The following is a 26,083-nucleotide window of genomic DNA, read 5'->3' as shown; positions in this document are numbered from 1 at the left end:
AAGCATTCCTCCAAGGAATGCTGTCTTTAATGACATTATGGAGCATATTACTCCACATCCAAGAATAACCCCAGCTGTGTTTATGTGAGGTGAGTTAAATAAGAAAAATTCTTGGGGCGGGGGGGAAACATCAGCCTACGCAGCTAACATCCAGCGGTCATCATCTGGTCTGCCATCATGGCTGCTGTCCAGTGGAAAACCTTTCATCCAGGATGAAAGAGCTGCAGGAACAGTGGGAACTTTCACCTGAATGAGCGACGCAGCAGAGAAAGCAAACACGGAAACATTCGTGCAGGAAGAAGTCCTCTTTCAGCTTCTTTTCTTCCTGTTTCGTGGGCTTTATCTGCCAGATTGTTTTTACTTTGCAGGTAAAAGCGGCAGGTTTGAAAAGGTTCGCTGGTTGTTTTCTGTCTTTCTGACTGTAGGAAACATGTCGTCATCCTCCTCACAGTTCAGTCCATCGCCTAAATATTACAAACAAGAGACAGAGAGGCCTTATGGTCATGAAACGCTCCCTTCATGCTATAAACACAGAACACAGAATGTGTTGTGTGTAAAAAGGACATAAATCAGTTACACTTTTTGGACAAACACCTGTGTAATATCCTGTGTGTCTTGGTTTAACTGACTGTTAACGAGAAATCTCCTGAAGCTCCGGACAGATTTGACTGATTTGAAGTGATCATCAGACTGATTAACTCCTGGAGTCAGCTGGATGCGAAATGACAGCCGCAACTAATCGGCCTTCTCCGACGCAGGAACGTCTACGGCTCGGTCAATTTTACAGACATTAAGCTATAATTTGGCGTAGCTGAGAGTCAGTCACAACACAAGCCTCTGCCTGCAGCTCTGGCAGCTGTTTAAGATCACCGAATACAACCACAAAAAAAGCCAAACAAAAAACAAAACAAAGGTCGGTTGGATCATGTCATGAAACCAAAGTAACGTGTGTATGCGTGCGTACAGGAGAGTCGGCAGCAGGATCTGTGGTGGTCTCAGACTGCTGGGCTCCCAGTCACAACAACCTCTACCACCCCTGTAGTGGGCTCTCTCACACACACACACACACACATGTTATATCTCTCTATCTTTGCAGGGACTTTCCATTGACTTCCATTCATTTCTACACCCTAACTACAGCCTAACCCTGACACTTACCCTAACCCTAACCATTACCAGTACACAGCTAACCCTAAACCAACCCTAAACTCAATTCACACCTTAGTCCTAAACCTAACCCCTAACACAAAAACATCATTTCTCCTCGTGGGGACCAGGCTTTGGTCCCCACAAGGAGCCGTTGGTCCTCACAAGGTAGGATATGTTTGAAAATTGTCCCCACAATGTATCAAATACATGGTCACACACACACACACACACTCACTATGGAAATTGCCCGCACCGCCTCTGTGGTGGTCACCCAAACATCTGCTGGTGGTTGAACATGTTAACTCAGGACCACACACACACACACACACACAGTGGACCATCTCAGCTGCCGTAGATCCTGTCTAAACTATTAAAACCGTCCTGACGCCACAGAAACACTTTATAAACTCGCTGTTTGCTTTTGTTTGGGAAAAAAAAAAAAAAAAAAAACATGGCACCCCCGGCCCATGACTGTGTGTACATGTCAACACAGACACGCTTCACCACGCGTGTCAACCGGCCACCCGTCGAAGGTCAAACCTCGTGCCTTTAATAGTTTCCCCAAACGAGGACAGACGTTTTACTGAAGCAAACTTCCAAACTTAAAGCTTTCCTTAAAGGACTGCATGTTTTAAACCGACAGTTACAACTATTTTACTCAAACCTGGTGTTCGATGACACCATGAGCCGAGAGTTTCCATAACATCTGTCCAGTAGTTCATGAGATATTTTGCTAACAGACAGAGATTGTTGACTCTAACAGTTGATGCCATAGATAATGTGCAACGTCTGAAGCTCCGGATATGTGTTGTAAAGGACTCTCGGCTACAGCCACACCGTATTTTATCAATATCTGTGAAACTGGCTGAACTGCAGCCATTTTTTTTGTGTGGTTTTTAAGGTCAGTTGGCTGTGGCAGCCATTTTGAATTGAGTTGGCTTCAAAAGTTAAACGGTGGTAGAGGCACAGCCGATGATTATTCCATGAGAGTTTCGTTAAAATCCGTGAGACAGAGTTGGCTGCAAAAAAGACCCTGAGCAATCAGAATGTGTGTTAGAGATCAGTCTCAGCTACTACCACGCCAGATTTTAGGTCCAAAGATTAATTAGTAGTATTAGCAGTACATTATTTTGGCAACACTCAAAAAAAAAAAAAAAACCAATCATCCGCTTTCACGTTTTAGCAGTGTTTTTCAAAAAACTCCATCTTAAAAAGTACAAACAAAGCATTTTAAAGGTTACCTCGCAAAATCTCCGAAGTTCGAAAGCCTTTAATCTGACAGCAAGTAAAACAAATGGAAGTCAGAACGTCCTCTTACGGTAAATAAATATCAGAAACACAAAGCTTCCCGCAAAAACACCGTCGCCTGCCAGATGGAGCAGCCGGAGCCCAGATGTGCGATGATGGCCTCGGCCCGACGTCACCTGCTTTCAGTTAGCTGCTCGCTCCTAATAAGAACTGAAGAGCAGAACTCACCGGACAGGACGGGTTCTGTTTTTCATCCTTTAGACTCGCGGCTGCTTGTTTGAACTGTTTGAAGGGATGCAAGTCGTTTGTTGTTGGAGTTAGGAGGGAAAAGTTTGTATCCAGACCTGATCCTCAGACACATCAGCCTCAAGTAAAGAGACAATGATTTAATAACATTAAGAGACTAATAAATTTATGGCTCTATAGTAAATTATTAAAAACATCCCCTCCACGTTGATGAGCCTTTTATTTTTTAAAGACCCGCCCTCTTGCTTCCAATTGGCTGACTTCTGGAAGCTGACGAAGGGGCGGAGCCCAGTTCTAGTGAGCACCGCCTTTTTTTGTTACTTCAGACCTCGTGTTGCTCCGCCCACTTTGCCCATCCCACTTTCCACGCCTCAGAAGAGCATTTCCAGCTCGGCTCTCGCATCACTGACAGGCGGACAAAGTTCTGAAGAAAATTGAACCACATTTTGGTTCAATCGGTTGCTACTAAGCTCCTACATCTATCCTCTGAAGCCCAGAAGAAAGACTTTTTTTTTATTAGTTAGCTCGAGATTGTTTATTTCCGAAAGCCTTCAGGGCGTAAGAGGAATCAGATAAGTTTTAAAGTTGGTCTGATCTGAGTTTTAATCCCAGGACCAACAAGCCAAGACGCTCGAAGGAGCAAAGTCGCCAACGATAGCGAAGCAGTTTTGGTCAAGGACCTGGATGTGCGTACAAAAGGTAGGCAGCAACATAAACATGGCAATGTTTTAACGTGTCGTGACTTCCAGAAAAGAGAAGCAGGTCACCTTCAGATCAAACACCATCTTCACAATCAGAGGACTTCACACCTTACAGGGCCTGTCCGGGATTTAAACCCAGGACCTCTCGCACCCGAAGCAAGAATCATACCCCTAGACCAACGAGCCGAGATGCTCAAAGGAGCAAAGTCGCCAACGATAGCGAAGCAGTTTTGGTCAAGGACCTGGATGTGCGTACAAAAAGTAGGCAGTGTTTTAACGGTTCCTGGGGCGTGTCGTGACTTCCAGAAAACAACTCTTTGAGGTGCAAAACTTTGAGAAATCAGAAGTCGACCAATTTCCCCTTCAGGTAAACCTAAAAGGACAAGCAGATTAAAGTAGAGCTGCCCTGGTCACCTTCAGGTCAGACACTGTCTTCATGATGAGACTCAAGCCAGGGCTCGTCCAGGATTTGAACCCGGGACAAGAATCATACCCCTAGACCAACGAGCCAAGACACTCTGTGGGGTTTATTTAAGAAATTTAGGGGGAAGTTTGCCAATGGTAGGACAAGTTTTCAGCCAGATATGAGTCCGGTGTTAAGACCTCCAAAAAATCAGGAAATCTTCAAGGTCCTTCATCTTAACCTTCAAACGGACCCGAAATTACAAGAGCTCCTCTTCCTCTCCTCAGTTCCGAGGCCTTCAGGAGGGTTAAGATGTCAAAAGGAGATTTATTTTCACTTTAAACCTTGGAGTTAGAAACTGATTCGGGTTAGGCCGCTTTGCTGGAACGGCTGACCTTTTAAAGAGGTGACAGATCGCAGGAGATCTTCGTTTAAAAACGCTAACAACGACTGTCTGTCTGTTAGCAAAATATCTCATGAGCCACTGGACGGATTTCAGGGAATCCTTGAACGTTCATCTACACCTGATTAACTTCTGAAGAAGAATATTTCATTCAAATGGGCTGCCACAGCTAGTCAGCCTTAGCTGACAGTTGAGCCACAGTTTGAGGTGGTAGTAGCTGAGAGTCGCCCTCACCGCGTCCTCTGAGCGTCACAGCTGGTGTTGTTGCATGAGGTCGCACATTTTGCTGTTTTTAAGGTTTGAACAAACGGCCACAACGATCATTTCTCAGCATAAGATGGTCTTAATTTAAAACTGTTGCATGAAAAGTGGGCGATAGGCATCCTTTCAAGGAATGCTAGGCCTTTAATTTAAATATTAAACATAAAAGCTGATTCCTGTTTTGTTTTTTGTCCACTTTTATGTTCATATTAAACAGGAAATCCAATGACTATTCCCTCTACTGTCTCCAGGCTTGTGTTTATTCCTTGGTGGCCACTTATTCTCCCCCGATGGCGCTCGGTCAGTGATTAAATCGTCTTGGCGAACTTCATAAAGCTTTTCACGGTCAGGCAGGAGCCAAAAACAGCCGCAAACATTTACTTTATGGCTCTCGGAGCATCGCTGCTGGATGCGCAGCTCAACCGGTGGCTTCCTTTGGCAGCTTTTCCAAATGCTTCCCAGATCCAAATGGGTCATCGTGAGGAACGTTTGGACAACACGAAGAAACATTTCGATGGAAGGAGGGGGAAAATATGTCTTGCTTTGGATTTCCATTATCCGTTCACTGCAGAAACATATTTAATAGATGATTGTTTTGGATAATGATGCTTTAAGCTTGTAAAAAGCTGAAGGATTTGTATAAATATCCCCAAAATCCTTCTGTGTACGGACTCCTCCCGAGAGGACAGTTTCCTTTTTGCTCTCCTTTGTTTACATGACTGTGAGCAGGAATGTCTGACGTGTAGGCAGCTGACTGTGTGCTTCAAGATGACATCCCATAATTATCTCTGATTGCGTTGGGGACCCCTGACTCCCACGAACCCGCAGTCAAACAGCATTTGAGGCTTGGTCGCATATCTGATGATATAAATTTATTCTGAACGGTTTTTATCTGTTTGTGTTTAAAATGACACATTTTGTTGTGAGTTTTTTCCCAAAGTTCAGTAAAAAGTGTTAAACCTACAATGCAAATATTGTAAAATTAAATGACAATTCAGCGAGGTCAGCCTTAAGACGTTTTTCCCTCGCAAAGGTCCAGAGAATATATAAAGATACATATATAAAATGTTCTTTTAGTGACAGCTTTTTAGGTTTTTCAGGCATGTACCTCTCTGTGGGCTGAGAGACAGACGTGGGAATTACCGTAAAAGTTAGAAAAACTGCGCCACTGAAAATGAAATATTATAAATGCTACAAAAATGGTGCTGCCTAAAAATAAATGAGCATAAATGTAAGAAAGCTGCACCCCCTTCCAACCAGTCTGGGTCCAGATAAGACTTCATTTGGCAGAAGTTCTTGGTGTTATTGTTTTTAATATTATTTGTTGTTGTTATCTAAAAGAATAAAGGAAGGCACGTGAGCCAACTGCAGATTGTTTTTTATTATTTTACCGTTAAACTGAACTCAAACTGAACTGAACTGTCAGTCAGTTTCACTGAACGAAGCTTTACTAGAATCATTTGAAATGTCTTTACTCACTTTTATTTGACGCCAGCAGCACGTTGAAACCCAAAGGAAGTGTTTTCAATCACTTCTGTAGCTGTTTGAGGACTGAACGCTCACAGATTGAGCTGCATTTCTGTCGAAAACTTGTAAGATAAATGTCGCTTTCTCATTTTTGAGAAAAAAAGGAACATTAGTGCTCGGTTCATGATTGATGCTTGACCTCTGAATGACCAGAAGGACAAATAAATCCTGCCTCCCCTCAGTGAAACAGACGTTAACGTCCAACCTTCCTCCTGAACGGCTGTGCTGAGTCAACTGAGGTCGAACTTTCTCCTCAAAACAAAAAGTGGAGCGGAGAGCCGAGCGGGGCGTCTGAGAGCAGCAGTTTCCATTCGGAGCAGCTGGATTTCTGTTATTTTAAACACACGAAGGGAAACGAAGCTGCTCCTCCCAAAAACGCTGGATGAGGGCGAGCTGAGTGTGTGTCTGGACAGGGTCATGAGTTGGGCCAGGTTCTGAAAACAGCCTGAGCACCAAATCCTTCAGCTTCAGCTCGTCACAGAGTTATACCCAGGAAGCCCAGGATCACCTCTGGTCGGGGTGGAGGGGGGCGGGGGGGAATGTGCAGCAGATGTGACGGATTGGACGTTCGCGTCGAGGTTAAACAGAGAAGAAACACCGACCCACAACCAGCCACCAACCGCGCCGCTGCTGGACCGAGATTCAGTTAATTACATCCAAATTCAAATGAGTTGTTTGGAGAAGCTGAAGTTCATAAACAAAACATTTCAGATTGTAATACGAGGGGATTAAATGACCAGTTTCCAGCCTAGTTAGGAAACGCAGACCTCCCATAGATGCTGCCTGAGCGCGAGACGCAGATCTCCCTCAGTCTGTGCTCAGAGTCTTTGTTGAGGACGACTCTCAGCTACTACCACACCAAACCGTACGGCAGCCACTCTTCATCACTTTGCTGTGCATCAGCTTCAGAAAGAGACGTTTCCAGCAGGGAGGAATGAAGATTAGAAACATGCAAAACTTAAACAAAGGGAGTTTACAAAGTAAATGAGGATAAAACCAGACGAGGTGCAGGTGTGATAATTATTCAGCTACAACCAGGTGTGCTGTGGTTAACGAGAAAACAAGCATAAAAACACTGAAATCAGGGCACATTTCTTTTCATTTCTGCTGATTATTACCAAATAACAGTTTACTTTCAGTTACCTGCTGACTCGGCGTGAAGACGTCGTTCTATCCTCACACACACACACACACACACACACACTCAGCTGAAGGCCAAGTGTGTTTGCACAGCTGTAATGAGCTCTTTGGGGGACCGTCAACTCAGCAGTTAGCTAACGTCTCAAACGGTGCTTCACGCAGTCTGTGTTTATGTGTGTTGGTTAGGTAATGTCTCCTGGTGTCACGCCCCCACTTCACTCCACGTTGGACCGCTGAAATCACACAACCTGATTGGGAACGGGAACGTTTCTCCCGATCCCGGAAAGGCTCCGTCACTGAGTGTCACCAACACCGGAGAGGTTAAAGGTTCAGTCAGCGATGTGTTGGATGAGAAAGGTGTTTTATTTAGGGCTAAAATACATCATTTGAGGAGCTAAAACGCTTAAACTGCAACACTGTTAGCAACAAAATGAGCCCAAACAAAAAAACTGAAGAAGCTTTTATGGATTTTGTCAGCTGGAACCTACAGATGTACTAAAACTAACCTGTGACAGAGTTAGTTTTACAGACAGAAACAGCTGAGACTCGACTGGTTCACGTGGAGTTAAACTAGGAGGGCTGGATGCTGAAGAACCGACACAAACCTCGTGGATTCAGTTTGCTCACGCGTGATAAATACCCACAGGGATTTTAAATCCATCGAAACAGGAACCAACTTTAAATGTTTTTCAAATAAAAACAAAGGAAACTGACTAATATTGATGCAGGAAAATATAAAAAACAAACAGAGCAAACCTTCACCGAGGCCACAGCGTCATAATAAAGCATCATCAGAATTTAATCCTTTGTTCTTCTTTTTTTGTGACAAACTCAACATTTCCTGAAAGTTTCATCCAGATCTGTTCATTAGTTTTTATGTCATCTTGCGAACAAATGCTAATGAAAACAGAACTTCCTGTTTCATCCCAGTCTGTCTAAAAACTGAGAGGTCTTCGCTCACAAACCACAAAAAATAAAAGTTTGTTTCCCCTTAATGCCACCGTCTGCAGCTGCTGCAGAGAGGAGTCGTGTGAAGATTTAATCAGATGGGCTTAAAAACGTTTTTTTATGAAGCAGAGCCAAAGATTTACACTAAAATCATCTCATCTTGTTGCAGCCATTTTGGAGAAACCTTGAAAATAACGTTATGAGGATGACTCTCAGCTACTACCACGTCAAATTTGATGTTGTTAGGTTGTTTAAAGACAGCTAGTTGTGGTGGCCGTCTTGAACTGAACTACAAAGGTTTTTGACTTTTTCCTGCAAAAGAAAGCTTTAAAGGTCTGCGTCTGCGTGTCCGTGTCCTTCGAAGGTTTGGTGAAGGATCTGAAAGTTTAGGTGAACTCTTATTTAAACGTAAAAAAAAGAGCAGAAACGTCTCAGCCGGCTGTTTGTGGTCAGATCTGAATTACAGCCTGTAAAATGACTCGACACCAGTTTATTGTCCGAAGTCACCGTCACTGGGTTCGGCTTACATCACTGAATCAGCAGAAAGTTCGGCTCCTGTGGGGGGTTTTCAGGCGAACACACCCACAGCCAGCCAGCCGGCGAGTGTTTCTGTGGAAAGAGGTGCTACATCCCTCCAGAAATGGTTTCCAGAAGGGGGGAAAAAAAGACAATATGAAACGTCTCTTTTCTTTTTGTGAAAAGCTAAAATGGCTTCCTCTCGGTCAGATGGTCCAGAGAGGCGCCGAACCCGCCCGCACCGTTTCTGTTTCAGCTGCTGCACATTTCCAACGTTTAGCTTCTGTCGCTGCTTTTAGCTGCCAGACGTTACGCAGCTTTCAGTTGAACTCAAAGCAAGAGGGGAGGGCTGAATGACTGAAAGCTAAAAGCAGCAGATCAGCAGCTAAAAGCTAAAGGCGGCAGAACAAATGCTAAAGAACAACTGGAGCAAAACAGCTAACATTAGCTGTTTACCAAAACATATTAACAAAAACAAATACACAAAACACAAGCTAAAAATAACAAAACAGCAGCTAACATTAGCAAAACTGCAGCTAAAGGAAGCAAATCTGCAGCTAAAAGAAGTAAATCTGCAGCTAAAAGAAGCAAAACAGCAGCCAAAAGAAGCAAAACAGCAGCTAAAAGAAGCAAAACAGCAGCTAACATTAGCAAACAGCAGCTAAAGGAAGCAAATCTGCAGCTAAAAGAAGCAAAACAGCAGCTAAAAGAAGCAAAACTGCAGCTAAAATAAGCAAAACTGCAGCTAAAGGGAGCAAAACTGCAGCTAAAATAAGCAAAACAGCAGCTAAAAAAAGCAAAACAGCAGCTAACATTAGCTGTTTACCAAAACCTATTAACAAAAACAAATAAATAAAACAGAAGCTAAAAATAACAAAACAACAGCTAACATTAGCAAAACCGCAGCTAAAATCAACTAAACAGTAGCTAAAGCTAAAACTACCAAAAGGATAGCTAAAAATAGCAAAATAGTAGCAAAAAGGTGAGAGAAGTAGCCAAAAAGCTGAATTATTAGAATAGTAGCTAAAAGCCAAATATGAAGCAAACTTGCTGAAGTAAATTTTAACAAACACATTTTTTCAAGGATTTGAAGAGTTCTCCGTTCAATGAGAACAAACATGTAAATAAAGTTAAATATTTATTATTTAAGTGTAAAAGTTACTGTGGCTGTAATGTCCAGAGGGAGCTGAACGGTTAAAACAGCCGAAGAGGCTAAAAGTTGTACATAAGAAACTACAAACAGGAAGAAGAAGAACAAGCAGCTCTAATCAGAGGGGCTAATGAAAATATGATGCCAAAAATCCAGAATCTGTTGGAAACAACGTTTATTTAAGTTCAATGCAAACCAGTCGCATTTCATTACAACAAACTGCAAAAATCTAGATTTCCCCTTTTTGCAAAACTTTTATTTTGGGATATAAATGAACGTAACACAAGATCAAAACTCTTTTCATAGTGATTTCTCCAAGAAAAGTTAACTGTAAACTTGGCTGATTCGCGTTTGATTGCATATTTACAAATTTACAGCTTTAGGACGTCTGAATCGTAAATGTTTCCTTTTTTTCTCTCAGGTAAACGGCCGGCCTTGAGCTCATCTGACTGAAGCAAGCCTGGGAAAGAAAACGTCTTCAGAGTACCTGCTCTGAAAACCGTGGTTAATTTCCACTTTTTATGACCCAATAAAGTGCCAGTCAGCGGGCAGGGATGTGCCTTTAATGTTGTGCAAAAACACACTTTGCTTTTGTGTTCATTCTGTAACTCATGAGGCTGATAAGTTTGGATGGAAACACAACTAGTTCGGTCCAAATCGGTGGTTAACAGCCCTCCTAGTTCGAGGTTTTGGTCCCTTAAGACGTTTTTTTTGCTTCCTATACTTTCTACAACTAAGATCTTTAAGGCGTGGGAGAGTTTTAGTTACTAATTTGATTGAAACACATGAGCTTTACTGAAACCACGAGAATACAAAGTCTAAATGTTCCATTTTCAGCCCAGCGGTGTTTTAATTTCCCACCAACAGTTCAGTCTGTTTGAGATCTAACCAAATGTCCCATCCTGACCTGGATCTGCTGCGTTTGTTTATAATTCTTCTCAGAAACAAATAATTGTGTTTCAGATTACAATGATTCTTTCAGTTTACGTCTGATTGAGATTGGGACTCACCGCCACGCTCCACGTTTGTCCCTACTGTCTCTTGGACCCGGCAGCAGGCGTCACAGCTCGCTGCTGAGCGGCGTCGGTGCGGTCCGGGATGTACGGCGAGCCGGGCGGTCCGGGGGTGCCTGGTGGTCCAGGTGGCCCTGCCGGCCCTTGTTTTCCCCTTGACCCTGGTGGCCCAGTGACACCAGGCAGTCCTACCTGGCCCTGGATTCCTGAAGGCCCTGTGGGCCCACGTGCACCGTCTTTACCAGAAGGACCCATGTCACCTTTTTGGCCCCTTTCCCCTTTGGGGCCTTGGAGACCAATTGACCCCTTGGCTCCTTTGATACCTGGAGCCCCTTTGTTGCCAACAGGGCCTGGTTCACCCGGTCCTCCTCTGGGTCCAAGGGAACCCTTCACACCAACAGGTCCACTGCTCCCTATAGGGCCTCTGTCTCCTTTGCTTCCAGTGAGTCCTTCAGGTCCTTTTGGGCCAGTCTCACCGCGGTTCCCTTTGGGTCCACGTGGTCCAGGAGCACCTGTGGTTTAAACACTGTGAGGTGAATTCCAAAATTAAAGAGGAGCCACATTGTTCCGTTTCTGTACGACTGCAGTACCTTTGAGGATAGTGAAGTTTTTTATGACCTGGGTGTGAAAAACATCCACGAGCTTCATCTCCTCCATCACCATGGACAGGTTCCTCACGTCCATGTCCAGCCGGACGCTCAGCAGCATGTTCTGCTGCCTCAGTGTTTCGGCTGCGTTTTGGAGTAACAACACCGTGCTGTTCATGTTCTGCAGAAGAAAGGAATCAACTTTCCAAAGTTACAGTTTAAAAAAACCTGTTTGATGATGATTATGATGAGACCAAAGATCTTTAAACACATTTATTTCTCGTCTTCCTCCCAACCTGCAGGTCCTCGGTGTGTCTGCCCAGGCGACTCTGGCAGGACGAGCTCTCCACGTTGATGTACTTGTACATGCTCTGGACATGGCTGACGGTGGCGTTGATGCTAGAGGCGATGGTTTCGATCTCCATCTCGATGGAGTTCATACGGCCGTCCAAGGCAGAGAAACGTTCACCCGTCTGGTTCTGATAGTACCTGAAAGAGACGGTTGAAGATCGCGTTGGATCACAGCGTTTAAGTCCAAAACTGAAAGTTCTGTGTTACCTGAAGTGGTACTGGAGATCGTGCAGGTTGTCCTCGTTTCCGTCCACGAAACCAGTCACATTTTCAAGTTGCATGTGGACGTTCATCACCTGCAGGAAAGCAAACAGGCTGCAGAGATAATCCAAGATATCCGCCATAGGTGCTTTCAAACCAAATAGTTCTAAGGACTCTCCGAGGACTCTTAGTCCCACTATGGGGGGGTTATAGGGACCTACGTGTTTGCTTTCGCACCACCAGGGGAGCACTGTGATTGTGTAAAAGTCAGCCGACGGTCGGTGCAGCGGAGGATGGAGCAGTCAGAGTGATGTGTCTGATGTTTGTCTTTGGATTAATGATGACACCGAAGTTTGATAATGTGCTACAAATACAAAGAAGTAGAGCAACGACACAAATCTCCTCCATCTCCGTCTTCTACCAGTCATCCATGATCGGAGGCAGCAGGTCCAGGAGGGAAACCCAGACCTCCCTCTTCCCAGAGACACTCTCCAGCTCCTCCCCGAGGATCCCAAGGTGTTCCCAGACCAGAGAGGATACACGATCCCTCCAGAGAGTTCTGGGTCTCATACAAAATAATGCTAACACAGTTTATGAAAGGTGCTGCTCAACAAGTCAACAGGTGCGTAGGTAGGGACCAGTCACGTCCATTTACGTCACTGCTGAGCTACAAAACCACGTATTCTAAAGCAGGAGCTAAAACAGACCTAGTAAATGTAGTTATAACGACCACAAACAGCTACAGTAACAATAAAAGGCAAGCTAGCTCTAAGAACAGTGAACCCGTCCCCTGAGGTCCGGAAGCACCTAATAACTCACACGGTTCAGTCCTCAGTTTTAAACTCTGCTGCTGCTTTCAGGGTTTAAACTGGTTTTCCAAAAACACACCAGAATCTGATGAGCTGAGGTCAGTGTTTAGGATAAACATTTTAACGCCCTGCTTGAAACCTTCTGACCAGAACGTCTTCATCAAACGAGCTCAGAAGGTCCAGGTTCAGTTACCTGCTGGTTGAGGTCATGGATCAGATCGGACAGCATGGACAGCATCCTCTGCTGATCTATCATGACGCTGTTTTGAAGGAGACGCATGCTTTGCGACGTGCTGCTCGTGTTGGATTTGATGGCGCCCAGAACCCGGCTGTAGTTCTGCCAGTCGCCGGTCAACTTCTGGAGCACCAGAGTGTCCTCGTCTGCTTTCCTCTGCAGGGCATGGATCCACATCGTGCTGAGGAGCAGAAAAAAGATCAGAAAACGTGATCTTTTCTGGCCTAATGTGGTCCTCGGACCAGGGGTGGCACTGCTTTCTAAAAGCGTGTAAACATTAATATTAATTATTTTTGTTTTAGGAAGGCAAGCAGCAAGCATGAAGGGTTGGTCCAGACTCAAACATCTCAACAACCATTAGGTAGCTTGCCCTGAAATGCTGTTTTCACAGATTCATGGTCCCCTACATATTATACAATCCATGTTTAGGTGAAATTAAAAGAGTAAAATCTGTGTTTATGTTGTCTGAAATTCGTCTCACCTGAGAGCGACTGTCATGTTCACTTGCTGTGCCATAGCTTTAATGTCGTACTGATCCTCTGTCAGAGTTTTCATCTTCTCCTCCGTTTCTTCGATCACCTCCTTCCAACCATCCACCTGGTCCTGGAATCGTTCCAGGGACTGGTTGAGCAAACGGATCGACACCAGGTGATTTTGGACTTCCCTCGTCAGCTGGCTGCTGGTGGCTTTTATGGTGCTCTGTGTTTGGGAGGCATGGTCCAAGACCTGGAGGGGTCAGAAATCAAAGGAGACAACAGGGTTTGCTTTAATCTGTGCTGTATTCTTACGAATAGACTGGTTTGGGCTTCGGACTCAGATCTGTGATCATACCTGCTCCTGGCCCAGTATCATCTTCTGGATGTCTTCAAATTCTCTCTTTAGCCTGTTGATCTCCTCGCTGTAAAATGTCACATCCAGGCAGCCTGAACAGTTAGAAACTGACCTCAGATCTTAGGTGGGGAGAAAAGAAAAGGAAGTGAGAGGAACGTCCACATCTGTCCACATCTGGACAGACCTATCTCATCTGACAACTTGGGTAATCGTTGACCTTCACACTGGATTTGGTTTCTAAATTTGACTTCCGTCATATCTGAGCAAAGTCAGTGTAAAATAATAATAATTCACCTTCGATGCCTTGTTGAACCTTGGTGATCTTCTTGTTGTACGTCACTTCCTCCTCAGATAAACTGTCCACCTTTTTGAACACTGAAGGCGCAGAGATTTATAAAAGAAGACGTTAAAGCTGATGCTCAAATGGCATAAAAATACCAACATTATATAAACAAAATGGTTCAATGACAAGCTGTAAAGTTTTATGTTGGGGAAAACTACATTATATAAACCTAAAAAGGCTTTAAAGTAAGTATGTATAAGGCAGAACTCTGAAGAAACAGGAAATGTGACGTATTTAAAAGAGCAAAACGAGGAAGTTGTAATTTAAGCCCAGAAAACAAAACATGTTAAGTTTTCATTAGCTAACAAAGGCGATTAAAACATAAATATTTCTCCAGCTGGTCAGGTCCCAACCCCTCCACATATTTCCCAGGAGAGCAACAGTTTAGTGAACGTGATTGCGATGTGTGTACAAGTTTAGGTTGGTAAGAATGCAAGCTTGTTTGGTGGTTATGTTCAGCCTCGACCTCGTCGTTTGCCTTTACATATATAAATACTTCCACATGTTCCGCACATACCAGCTGCTCTGGCGTATTAGATATGGTGACAGTGATGAAGAACGTGGTTAATGGCTCCTGTTAGCTGGAAAATGACCCCAGGGGTACGGGTTCTTATTACTTTGGATGAAAGGGAATACAGTTACTGTTATCGCATATATCGTAAATTTATCAACATCACAATGTCAATATTACCATTGCAAACAGCTGCTTATAAACCACAGAGCATTAGATTTCAAGTTCCATGAATTCGTGTTCTCTACAGCAGTGATATATCTGATCAATCCTCAATAAGATGATAGTTATATTTTATCATATTAAACAATAATGTTGCACATCCCAAGTTTTTCTAATATCTTGCAGTCGTGCTAAGCTTAAAGTTTAAAATGTCTCATGACAGATTTGTTACTCCAGTTTTTTTTGTTTTGTGAGACTGATACTGGTGTTACTTGTTATAATTTTACTGTCACAAAACGCAAACACATAAATTAAACTTAATAATTAAATGATGAATGACAACAGGTGTGCTGATAACTAATAGAGTACAGGTGGTAAAAAAGGAGCTGAGGACACTTAGAGGTTTTAAAAAGAACTACAAGAAGAAAAAACAACCTACAAACTCAAACTGGTCGTGAAATACCAAAAGACTACACTGAGACTATTAAAATACACAAATAAAAGTCAATTTAAATACTCAAGTTCTGACATTTACTATCTTTGTATGCTGTCTGCCCCCCCAAAAAATCATACTTTTACAGTACTTCTAAAAACTTTTGTACTTTTACCCACAAAATGTTTAAACTGCTCTCGTATATGTTCAAGGTAAAACTATTCTAAGCTAGTTTTAAAAAGTGAATTAGTGAAAAATTAAGTTTGATTTTAAGTGTTTGAAGTCGTTAAATGAGTAAAAAAGACAATGTCATTTTATCAGAAGTAACTAAAATGCCTTAAATATTGAGTTGTCTCATATTCTATAATAATTAAAAACAAACAAAAAGCAATTTTCACAACAAGAAAACAGAAAAGTAGAGTTCAGTGAATACGGAGATGATTAGGATTTTTATAGCTGACTAAAGTTTAGTCAACTGCTGCAGCTTTAATTTAATTTAATTTATTTGTTCCCTCAAAAAATTAACTACTAAACAGTGAATTGTTTAGTAACATTGCAAAAATGAAAGTAGCAGCTAAATGTTAGCAACTAGCTTAGCTCCTTCGCTCAGTTAGCAAGCTAACGTTTCAAGAACAAATTCATAACATCAGCTTACAAACAACAACCGTAAAAACAAACTTAATTAAATGGAGTACTTCCTCGTTCAAATAATTTAAAAGATAAACAATTTGTGTCCGTTTACCTTATTATAAATGTGACGCTAACTGACGGTAACGTTAGCGGTTAGCATCACGCTGTTGTAGATTCATTCAGGCAAATCCAAAAAGTTTAAAAAAACAAACAAAAGCATCTGGACTGTTTGTTTTTTGCTTTGTTTGTTTAAAACTTTTTGGATTTGCTTGAATGACAGAGAATCTACAACAGCGTGATGCTAACCGCTACTAAAGTCATGAAATGTTCTGTTTCTGTGTCCACAGCAGACCCAAAACGAACCTGAACCCGATCATGTTCTGTACCTGAACACAGGTTTTTACAGGAGGAGGTTGTATCACTAACCAGACCTCCTCCTCCTCCTCATCCTCCTCCCCTCTGGGATTCCTGAACCGCAGTAAAAGATGAAGATTTACGACTCTTAGCTCCAGTAAAAAGTGATGCTAACGTGAAACCCATCTGTTAGTGCTGAGCAGCTGGAAGGTTAAAAACAGAACCATTTGATCTGCGGTTAATTAGAAATGTTTGACATTCCCGCGCCTTTTCATGCATTAATCTGTGGAGTTACCAAACCGAACGCGCCGCCGGTGCTGTCCAGCAGGGAATCTCTGCAAATCTGGACCTAAGCAACGAAAACTGAGTCTTACCGAGCGAGGCCAGCACGGCGACGGTGATGACGAGGAAAGCAACAAATCCGTACAGGACTCTGACGGCCAGCTGAAGGGAGTGGCTCTGCTGGCATCTCACACAGCCGCCTCGTGTTCGACCTGAAGACGCACGAAAGGAGATGGAAAACGTTACGTCTGAGGGCGCCTTAAAGGTGGAAGGTCAACTCCCGACCTGTTGGATCGCTGCAGACATGGAGGAAACCCAAACAAACTAATATAAACCAGATGATCCCAAATGAATAAAATGTTCCAGGGCTCAGCGTTTTCCTGCTCCTCGGATAAGGCTTCTTGTTCCTGAATATCATTACACGAGATGAAAAAATGACCTTTGACCTTTGTTGTCTGTAGCGAACAAGGAACTGTTTTTTGTGTAAAACCTCCTGGAACATTTGAGTTTCCAGTCTTCTATTTGTGACAAAGAATTGTTCTTACAGATATTTGTTTCATTTGTAAGAACCTCGGTTGTCTTCCTCCCCCTCATATTGAGACAAGGAGCCATTCTTCTGTTTTAGATCGTTTCTGAAGCTTTTAGCTTAGATCCGTTTTATTTTTGTAAACTTCTTAAGTTGGACAGGCCGAGTTAATTACTGTCACTGATCCCTGCATTTAAATTTTTCTTCTTTTTTAATCAAAAATACGACTGAACAATAAATCCCTTTAATGTGTTTTTTTTTAACCAAACTCAACCTTTTCTTGAGCTTGGGCTTTTCATCTGTGTTTTATTTTATTTTTCTACTGTTGTATTAACACACACTCCCCGATCTGGGTCACAGAGTGACAACTATTGAATAAAATGACTCATCTGTCATCGATATGAAGTGAGAGATGCAACGTAATCTTAAAAAATAGTTCAGAACCAAAGACTTTGCTGACAACACAGACAGAAGCTGTTATTGAAAATAAAAAAAATTAGTCATATTATAAAAAGTAACAACACAGGTTAACACACACGACGTTGGAGTGTTTGTTTTTGTTACCTCGAAAAGAAGGCGCCTCCTCCTCCTCTCCGGTGAAGTCCTCATCTGAGAAACAGCAACAAGAAAAGGATGAAAAAAGCAGGAATTTAATTCCTGATGGGACCAAACAAGCCTGGATTATTATTTTTCATGGGTGGCAGCAGATCTTGGAGAGAATAATTACTGTGATATTTGAATAAATGTTAGTGAAAAGTGTGATCTGATCCCAAATGATAATTTACAGTAAGTGGTCTGAATCCTGTTGAACTGCTGTAACAATAGAAGAAAACTAATGACATAAAAGCTCTTTTTTGTGACTCCATACACCCAAAACACCAGATATATGCAGTGAAACACCCACCCACCCGCAGGGCCCGCTGTCTTATCTGAAAACACACTTTCTGCTGCAAACCGGGGCTTTTAAACTGGTGGCGCGGGGGCCACATCCGGCCTGTGGGTGAGCTCGTTTTAAATAAAACTTGATTTTAAATCAGAAAAATAAAAACAAGTAAGAGAAATATTTAAGAAAACCTGAAATGACAAATTTTTCCATCAGAGTGGTCATCCTGTCGCATAGATGATCTATGTTGTATAAAACTACATTTTAAAACGTAAATTAAATTTACGTAATGAGGATAACTGCTGGATGACCAAAGCAATTAAGTTATATAGCCCTGCTGTATATTTAGGACAGACATTATATATTAAATTGTAATAATTCTGCTCCGCCCACTTTTTTTTGTAAACGTTTTGCACACAGATGAACAACAGAGCTGCCTTATAGACCAGATTTACAAAACTCAATAAATCTTTATTTTCCATGAATCCTTTAACTCTGGCGTCCATCAGGCTGTGCTGCAAACCATGTGTCATCAGTGTGTGCACCCTCCGCACCCCTGCTTCCCTCCGAGTGTGTGTTTGCTGTCAGTGAAAACACGGCGGTGTGTGTGTTCTGATGGTTACCTTTGAAAAGCTGGTTCTCATATCCACCGTAGTTGTCTGCAAAACAAAGAGAACGTTTTTTATTTTTCGAGACAAAGAAACTTCCGCTGCCTCCAACACGCCGCCTCGCCGCCCTGAGCTCCGGCGTGAAGCAGCTGCTGGCTTCGGCTGAGAGTTCTTGGAGGAAAAGACTCCCTCGTGTTCAGCAGAAAGTTTTGACATAAACCCGATGAAAGGTCCTTGGATCTCGGACCAAACCACGTCCGACTGCTGAGGCTCAGAAATAAATGCAGACGTAATCAGAACGGGTTCTTTTTTACTGTTGTAACTGAGAATATTTCAGGTTAAAATCATCTTTCTGACACGTTTTAAACACAAACTTTCTGTCTTTTCAGCTTCAGATGTCTTTAATCTCAGGATAATCTCACAGAAGCACATAATCCAGACGTTAATCTACTAGAAACATGTTTTAACTCAAAGGTCTTAAACACTCAAACAGATCTGTTGGTGCTTAGAGAGTGAGCTATAACGTGTTAGCTCAATATCTGTAAAACCGGCTCAGTTTTGCATTTAAATAAAGCTTCTCTTAGCTGTGGCGGCCATCTTGTAGGTGGTTGACTCCAGAAACATTGTGTGGCCAATAGCAGGTGATTAATGGAGACACAAGAGACCAGAACGAGCTTCCCAACGAGCTGCTAAAAACCCATGAAGTTGTTTAGCATTAGCCAAGTCGGGCCTTTTTCATTCAATTTCTCCAATAAATACAAAAGAAAAAGGCTTAAAAAAACAGTTCGTTTCTCATATGAAATGGATAACAGATGAGGTTGTGACCAATTTGAAGATTTATACCTCGAATAACAGAGTTCAAAACCCCCAATTTGACGGGTGGAGAAACGAGCTGATTCCGGGCTGCGATGAAACCAGAGAACAGAAATGTCAGGTTGGTGAAAACCGAAAAAAGAACGATGACATCAGAAGCTAAATGACAGAACGAGCGCCGCCTGAGGCGAAGGTTTACACGACGAGGCGGAGGCGGAACAAAATAACAGCTGACGTCATCAGACAAGAAGGAAAAAAAACAGGGAGGAGGAGAGAAAACGCAGATTAACAGGAAGGAAGGACTGATAAATAACAATGAAGGTAGCAAACCTCCACCGAGGCCACGGCACGATTCAAAAGATCATAATCTGGACCATAATCTGGATCATAATCTGGTTCATAATCTGAATCATAATCTGGATCATAATATGGTTCATAATCTGGACCATAATCTGGTTCATAAAATGGATCATAATATGGATCACAATCTGGATCATAATCTGGTTCATAATATGGATCATAATATGGATCACAATCTGGACCATAATCTGGATCAGTACCAGAACTGAATCCATTTAATCCAAATCTGTTCGTCAGTTTTCACCTGATCTTTGCTGACAGACAGACAGACAAACTAACGGACACAACCGGAAACTGAAGGGTCACATGTAGGAGCAGAGACAGGGTTACCTGTGACCTTTGACCCCATGAACCTTGAACTCAACAGCCATCCTCTTTGACCCACGAGGAGCTGAGGAGTTTCATTTTCCTCCGTTACACGGTTGCATAGTTAGAGCACCAAGTCATCTGTGACTATGACCTTTGACCCTGTCACCTTGAAATCAACAGTGATCACCCTTGACCCATGATGAGGTGTCCAGCTGTGGAGTTTCCCCTTCCTGTTTTACATCTGCAGAGTTATAACGCGGACTGATCGGTGACCTTTGACCCTGAACTTTGACCGAATCGCCACCAAAATGTGTTTTTGTGTTTGTTAAAGTCAGCTGGCCGTGGCGGCCATCTTAAATCAGGTTCACTCCAAACATTAATCAGCTGTAGATGGACATCTGAACGTTTCATCAAAATTTGTCCAGTGATTACTGGAATATTTTGCTAACAGACAGACAGGGTTGAATTCTTATGTTTTAAGATCTCTTGCAATCGGCTGATGCTCAGAACGTGTTGGGGATGACTCTCAGCTACTACCTCGCCCAGTTTTAGATCAATATCTGTAAAATCTACTGAGTTACAGCCATTTGCTGTGTTTGCTAAGTTTGATTAGCTGTGGCGGCCATGTTAAATCAGGCTGACACCAAAAGTTAACCCGCTGTAGATGTACATTAGCTGATTAGTTTCTTTAAAATCCGTTCACTGGATCATGAGATATTTAGCTAACATGTTTCAGGAAGTCTGGGTGTAAAAAAGGAGGCGAAGTGAGAACAGCTGTAACATCACATTCTAACATTACTCTGGTTGTGCATTTTTATAACCCTGACTGACCCAAATCAGAATTTAAAATACATTTCTGGGCCGGAAACTAAATTCCTGTCAGTTTCAGCAGTTTGTGGTAGAAAATGATCAAAATGTTTCAATTCCAGCTGTGCTATTGGAGGCTAAAACTCAAACTCCTCTTTTCCTTTCGCTTCACTCTCCTTGTTCTCTGTGTTTAACCCCCCCCCCGACAGCCACCTCATGTCATGGGGAGGAAGTGGACCCGTCCAGCGCCGGCGGGGCAGAACTAAACTGATCTGACATCAGCGCAGCTTGACCAGGAACAGCACAGAGGAAATGCTCAGAACCTGAAAACGCCTCCCGAGGAGCTCCGAAGGACGGGTCGGCTTTTTAAACCTGTAACCACTTCCTGAGGGTCTTCGTTTCAGTCCCTGTTTGTTCCAGATTAAAGGACTAAATGTAATAAAACTCAAACCAGCCTCAGCTGAATTATTTAAATGCTGATTCAGGATTCACACGTTTATTTCCCGTTTCTGTTCATATCTGAAAACACTCAGCTCATTCAGGAAATGATGCCGTGACTTTTCGTTTTCTTCACATATTTCACATTCACATATTTCTTCACATATTTCACATTATTTACAAACATGTTCCACCTGGAAACACACTGAGATTTCCTCAGTTCCGTCTTCTTCTTTCTGTCTTCTTCTGCACATTTTAGCTTTTAGCCACCAATTTGCTAGCTTTAGATTTTAGCTCGCTTTTTGCTACTTGTAGCTCTTAGCTACTATTCTGCTACTTTTAGGTTTTAACTAGTCTTTTGTTACTTTTAGCATTTACCTAGCCTTTCCGTCTTTTTAGGTTTTAGCTAGCATTTTGCTACGTTTAGCTTCCAGTTAGTCTTTCGATACCTGTAGCTGACCTTGCTACTTTCAGGTTTTAGCTAGCATCTTGCTACTTTTAGTACTTTTAGCTTCCAGCTTTGCCTTTTGCTACTTCTAGCTTTTAGTTTGCATTTTGCACTTTTAAATTCTAACTAGTCTTTTGCTACTTTTAGCTTCCAGCTAGCCTTTTGCTACTTTAGTTTAACTCCTCTATGACAAATCTTGATTCTCCAAACTGAAATTTCTGTCCACTGCAGATAAGACACCAAAAACTCAAAAGCACTTAAAAAAAGTGAACTACCCCTTTAAAGAGCTGCATACTTTCGGCCTCTAATGGAAACAACACCGAGTGTTTCCTCTGCGTCACCTTTGTATTCAGGACAAGAACTTTCAGAGCCCAAATCTGTGCAAACAAGATGGAGGAGACGAGAAGGTTAAAGGTGCTGATGCTCCACCATCAGACCTTTGGTGTTTGTGAGCCTGTGAACCATCGGAACCATCAGATGTTTGTGGTTCTTCTTCTGTGGTTTCTCTCTGTGGGTTTTGGACTTTCCAACGCCCCCCCTCCCCACCCTCTCCTACTATCCACCCACCCTTCTGGACTCGATTTGCCCCAAACTGTGAGTAACGAGCCTTAAACGCCCACTGACCTCACCACAACAATGGCTCCGTGGAGGGATCAGCTGACCAACAGGGATGCTTGCTTCACATTAATGTGAAATTTATTATTTTGACAAGAAAATCTCCCCCCGAAGAATGTCAGTAAATCCAAGGCTTAATTGAAAACAGTCAGAAAATGGGCCCGGTCGCTTAAAAAAAAAAAAAAGAAAAGAAAAGTGGTGGTCTTGAAAACAGCTCGTAAAATCAAGAGTCCCTCTTCAAATCTCAAGCATTTGGTTTCCTTCTTGCAGGAATGTGTGGTCTCTTCACAAAACTTTAAGCGTCTGGAACGCAACGCTGGGTCGTCGCAAGAAAATGGGCTTTTCTTGTGGTGTGGCTGAAAAAACAGACGGTTTTTGGTCCAGAATGGGATGCCAAGACAAGACCGGGCGCGTTTACGAGCCTGTTGGACCAACGGGCGGGTCTAATACGAAGACTCGGCTCCCCTGGTTCTTTAAGGGTTGGGGGGGTAAAGGAAACACGAGGCTCCACCGAGCAGGTTTCAGGTTTTATGAACCTGACCAGCTGGAACAGCCACGGAGCGGGTCAGAACCAGAAGTACGCCACAAACAAATGAGAGCAGCAGAAAACAAGGCAGCGTGTGACTCTCCTCCATCCTCCATCCTCCATCCGGCACACAGAGACCTTGTTGTTTAATCCGAAAGAAACAGAGTTTGCTGATGTTGCTGCAGCTGTAGGGTCCCGACCCGACCCATCCTGACCCGGAGGAACATCTGGAGCATTTCACAAACAGGGTTATATAATGTCCTCAAAACAAGAACTTAATTCAATTAAGTCTCATCATCGTCACTGTTTCAGGCCTAGAGCTCCTCGAAGGAATGCCTGTCACCTGCCGCCTTTTAGGCCAAAACGTTAAACTATGAATATGTTTTGATCAGTACGTGTTGGGAACAACTCTCAGCTGCTACCACTCTAAATATTTGACTAAATATCTGTAAAATTAACAGAATTAAAAGCATTTTTGTGTTTAGGCTCACTCAGCTGTGGCAACAAGTCTGATTTAGGTTGACTCTAAAAGTTCATCAGTTGTAGATTTATATTTCTGAGAGTTTTTATGTTTTTTTGCTAACATGACAGACAAACGAAGACAAGTTGGTTTGATTAAATGCATCACGTTTACACAGATCATTCTGCTTGTGATGATGTAAAAAAGAGAGAAATATTAGGAAAACAAAACCGAGAATTTAAAAACTAATTAATCAGTCAGATATTCAGTCTCTTTTCTGACATTCTTAAAGCTTTGACTGTATTTTTATAAGCCGGTAAGTGAATCTGACCGAGGACCAGCCATCCTCCTGTCCTCCCATCTCTCCCCCTCCTCCCCAGCCGAGGGAGGAATGTGTGAGGCAGCACGTTTGGTTCTGGAGGGGCTGGGAACCACATGAACGGACCTCCTGCTCCTTGCAGGTTCTTTAAGGGAGTTCATTTACAGCGCTGTCCTGTGGTTTCCCTGCAATTACGCTGCCAGTAGGGGGTTTATTTAGCTCTGTTTTAGTTTAATTTCCTTTATTTAGGTTGTTTTTTGCCACAACAATTATGATAACTTCTTTATCCTTTTAGTTAAACATAAATCAAAAGCTTATAAATCAGAACAGCTGTTAATTAAAGGTGTGAAAACAAACAAAGAAGCTTCTGCCGTTGTCTTGCTGCACAGGTTTCCTTGGAATAAAACATGCAAATAAATGTGGGGAAAGCACGCTGTGGCTTTAGGTAGCGGTTCACTGCGCAACATGGAGAAAATCTGCAAAAAACCGCAAGAAAGAAAAATAATGGAGGTCAATTGGGTTTTTGGCAAAGCGCCTGAGAAAACCCGGCCGTGTTTGGAGCTCTGCAGCTCCGACGTGCCTCACTGCAGAAACATCATTCAACGTTTAATCGAGTCACAGAAAGATGGACTTCACACGTCTGAACTGGCTCTCTGACGCCGTCAACGGTTTTTACAAGACGGCAGTTTAGGTTTTATGGTCTCTGTCACACAAACAAACAAACAAACAAACAAACTATTCTTACTTCCACGACTAAGAAATACATAAATTATACATCAAACTGTCGGGCTCTTTGTTTTCTTTCACACAATGTATCTCTCACTTCTCTAAGACTTTTGGTTTTCTTTTAAAACCACCTGATTTGTGACCCAGCGCTGCGTCAAATCTGAGCCGAACCAACCCTCAGTAGCTTCAACTCAGCAGGGACTGAGTGAAGTTTTCTACCCCAAAAATGAGATTAAACTGACTCATTTGTTGGATAAGAGGTCAAAGTTCAGCCTAATCAGATGATTGTAACTTGTGTCGGTGCTAACAGCTGCTTTGGGAAACCAAACTCACCGTTTTGTGCAAACTAAAGTTGACAAAACCAACCAAGCTGGTTTTACCATCTTTACATGTCCCATTATGAATCAGAGGTCCAGTCAGGTCAACTTCTGGCTTAAAATGGCGGGCTGTGAAGACCACTGGGTCAAACCTTTTGACCCAATGTTTGGTTGAAACCAACCCAGCAGCTTTACCTGAGTGATCAAAAACAAGGCCGCGCCTCTTTAATGTGAAAACCCAGCAGAAGCGTTTCTGTCACTGATGCTTCTTCTCCTGAGAACAATCTTATAGAGTCTTAGTTCATCACCACGCAGGCTTCACCCACAACCTGAAAACCCATCTATGAACCTCAGAACAATGAAAAACTGCAACAACTTTCACTGAGCAAACCCAGAAGGTTGAAGGATAAAAACCCGAAGCAGCAAAGCATCTTGTGGTTAAATTCACCTCATTTTAATTCTGTTAGTCTTGTGAACGTCAACACTTATTATTGCTTCACCAAATTTATTTCCACTCCTTTTCACTTTTTCTCCTCACTGGAAGTCCTGCAGGACCCCCTCCCCTCTCTGAAGCCTATGGCAGCTCTCCTTACAAGCGTTCATGTGTTCACCCGTCTCCATCTGAGGGGAGTATCGAATCGTTCCGTGGGAGAGCCGGCGGAGGAAACGCAGAGCTGCTCTGCTTCGCTCGCGCACGCAGTTTTAAAGCCCGACTGATCCAAGCCCCCGCGTCCAACAACAACAACAGCCGTGCACTTTCTCAGGAGCAGCGCTGCCAAGTCCTCGGAGCTGATGAGGAGCATATGTGGCTGCCGGCGCCCTGCGCAGGTGCCGACCTACAAATACGCTTTCTGTTTGCTCAAACAGCAAAATATGAACCGTTTGACATGTTTGCAGCTGACAGGAGGTGGTGTCTGAATGGAGGGGGGGTTGCTTACCTTTCATGGTTTATGTCTCCAGATTCCTGGGAGGTGCTGCTCCAGTCTGCTGATGATGATGATGTTTCGGTCCCTTTTCACCTTTTGTTCGAGCTCGTTTGTCTTCAAATTGCACTAGAAAAAAAACAAACAAATTCCACAGGAAAGTCAGTGCAGAGCAGGATTCAGCTACATCCGAAGAGCAGGAAAAAAAAGCAGCGCAAGGAAAAGAATCCTTCAGATTTTTACTGGGGGGGGAGAGGGGGGTTCTGTCATTTCTCCTGAAAACCAGTAAAAGTTCTGAACATGTGTGTTTTCATGCAGCTCCTCCCTTTTCTCATTCGCAGCCCGAGAACCTCCTCAAACAGAAACCATGTGCAACTTCTGAGAGGGAGGGAGGCCCCGACGCTGGAGGGACGAGGATGAGGAGGAAGAAGAAGAAGAGTGGTTTAAGGGAAAGAGAGAGAGAGAGAGAGAGAGGGATGGGAGGGGAACAAAGAAATAAAATGAAAAAAGCAGAGGGTGTGTGTGTCGTGCTGAAGCTAACTGCTGACAAATGTTGGTGAGCACCTGGAAT

At 43.0% G+C, this 26,083-nt stretch overlaps 1 protein-coding gene across 1 annotated transcript; it reads right to left on the bottom strand.

Annotated features, from left to right (window-relative positions):
- Positions 1 to 9,850: 9,850 nt before the first annotated feature.
- Positions 9,851 to 25,854, bottom strand: scara3 (scavenger receptor class A, member 3). The gene is made up of 12 exons (XM_017411746.3): positions 25,528 to 25,854; positions 18,467 to 18,502; positions 17,525 to 17,569; positions 16,527 to 16,646; positions 14,014 to 14,094; positions 13,720 to 13,838; positions 13,370 to 13,614; positions 12,847 to 13,069; positions 11,851 to 11,939; positions 11,589 to 11,781; positions 11,296 to 11,473; positions 9,851 to 11,217 (listed from the first exon to the last, which is right to left on the bottom strand). Exons 1-12 carry the CDS (start codon positions 25,532 to 25,534, stop codon positions 10,724 to 10,726), a joined length of 1,830 nt encoding a protein of 609 aa, XP_017267235.1. The 5' UTR covers positions 25,535 to 25,854; the 3' UTR covers positions 9,851 to 10,723.
- Positions 25,855 to 26,083: the final 229 nt, after the last annotated feature.

Source organism: Kryptolebias marmoratus, linkage group LG19 (genome assembly GCF_001649575.2).
Source record: "Kryptolebias marmoratus isolate JLee-2015 linkage group LG19, ASM164957v2, whole genome shotgun sequence".
Classification (NCBI taxonomy): Eukaryota; Metazoa; Chordata; class Actinopteri; order Cyprinodontiformes; family Rivulidae; genus Kryptolebias; species Kryptolebias marmoratus.
This window is presented reverse-complemented; position numbering and strand designations above follow the sequence as displayed.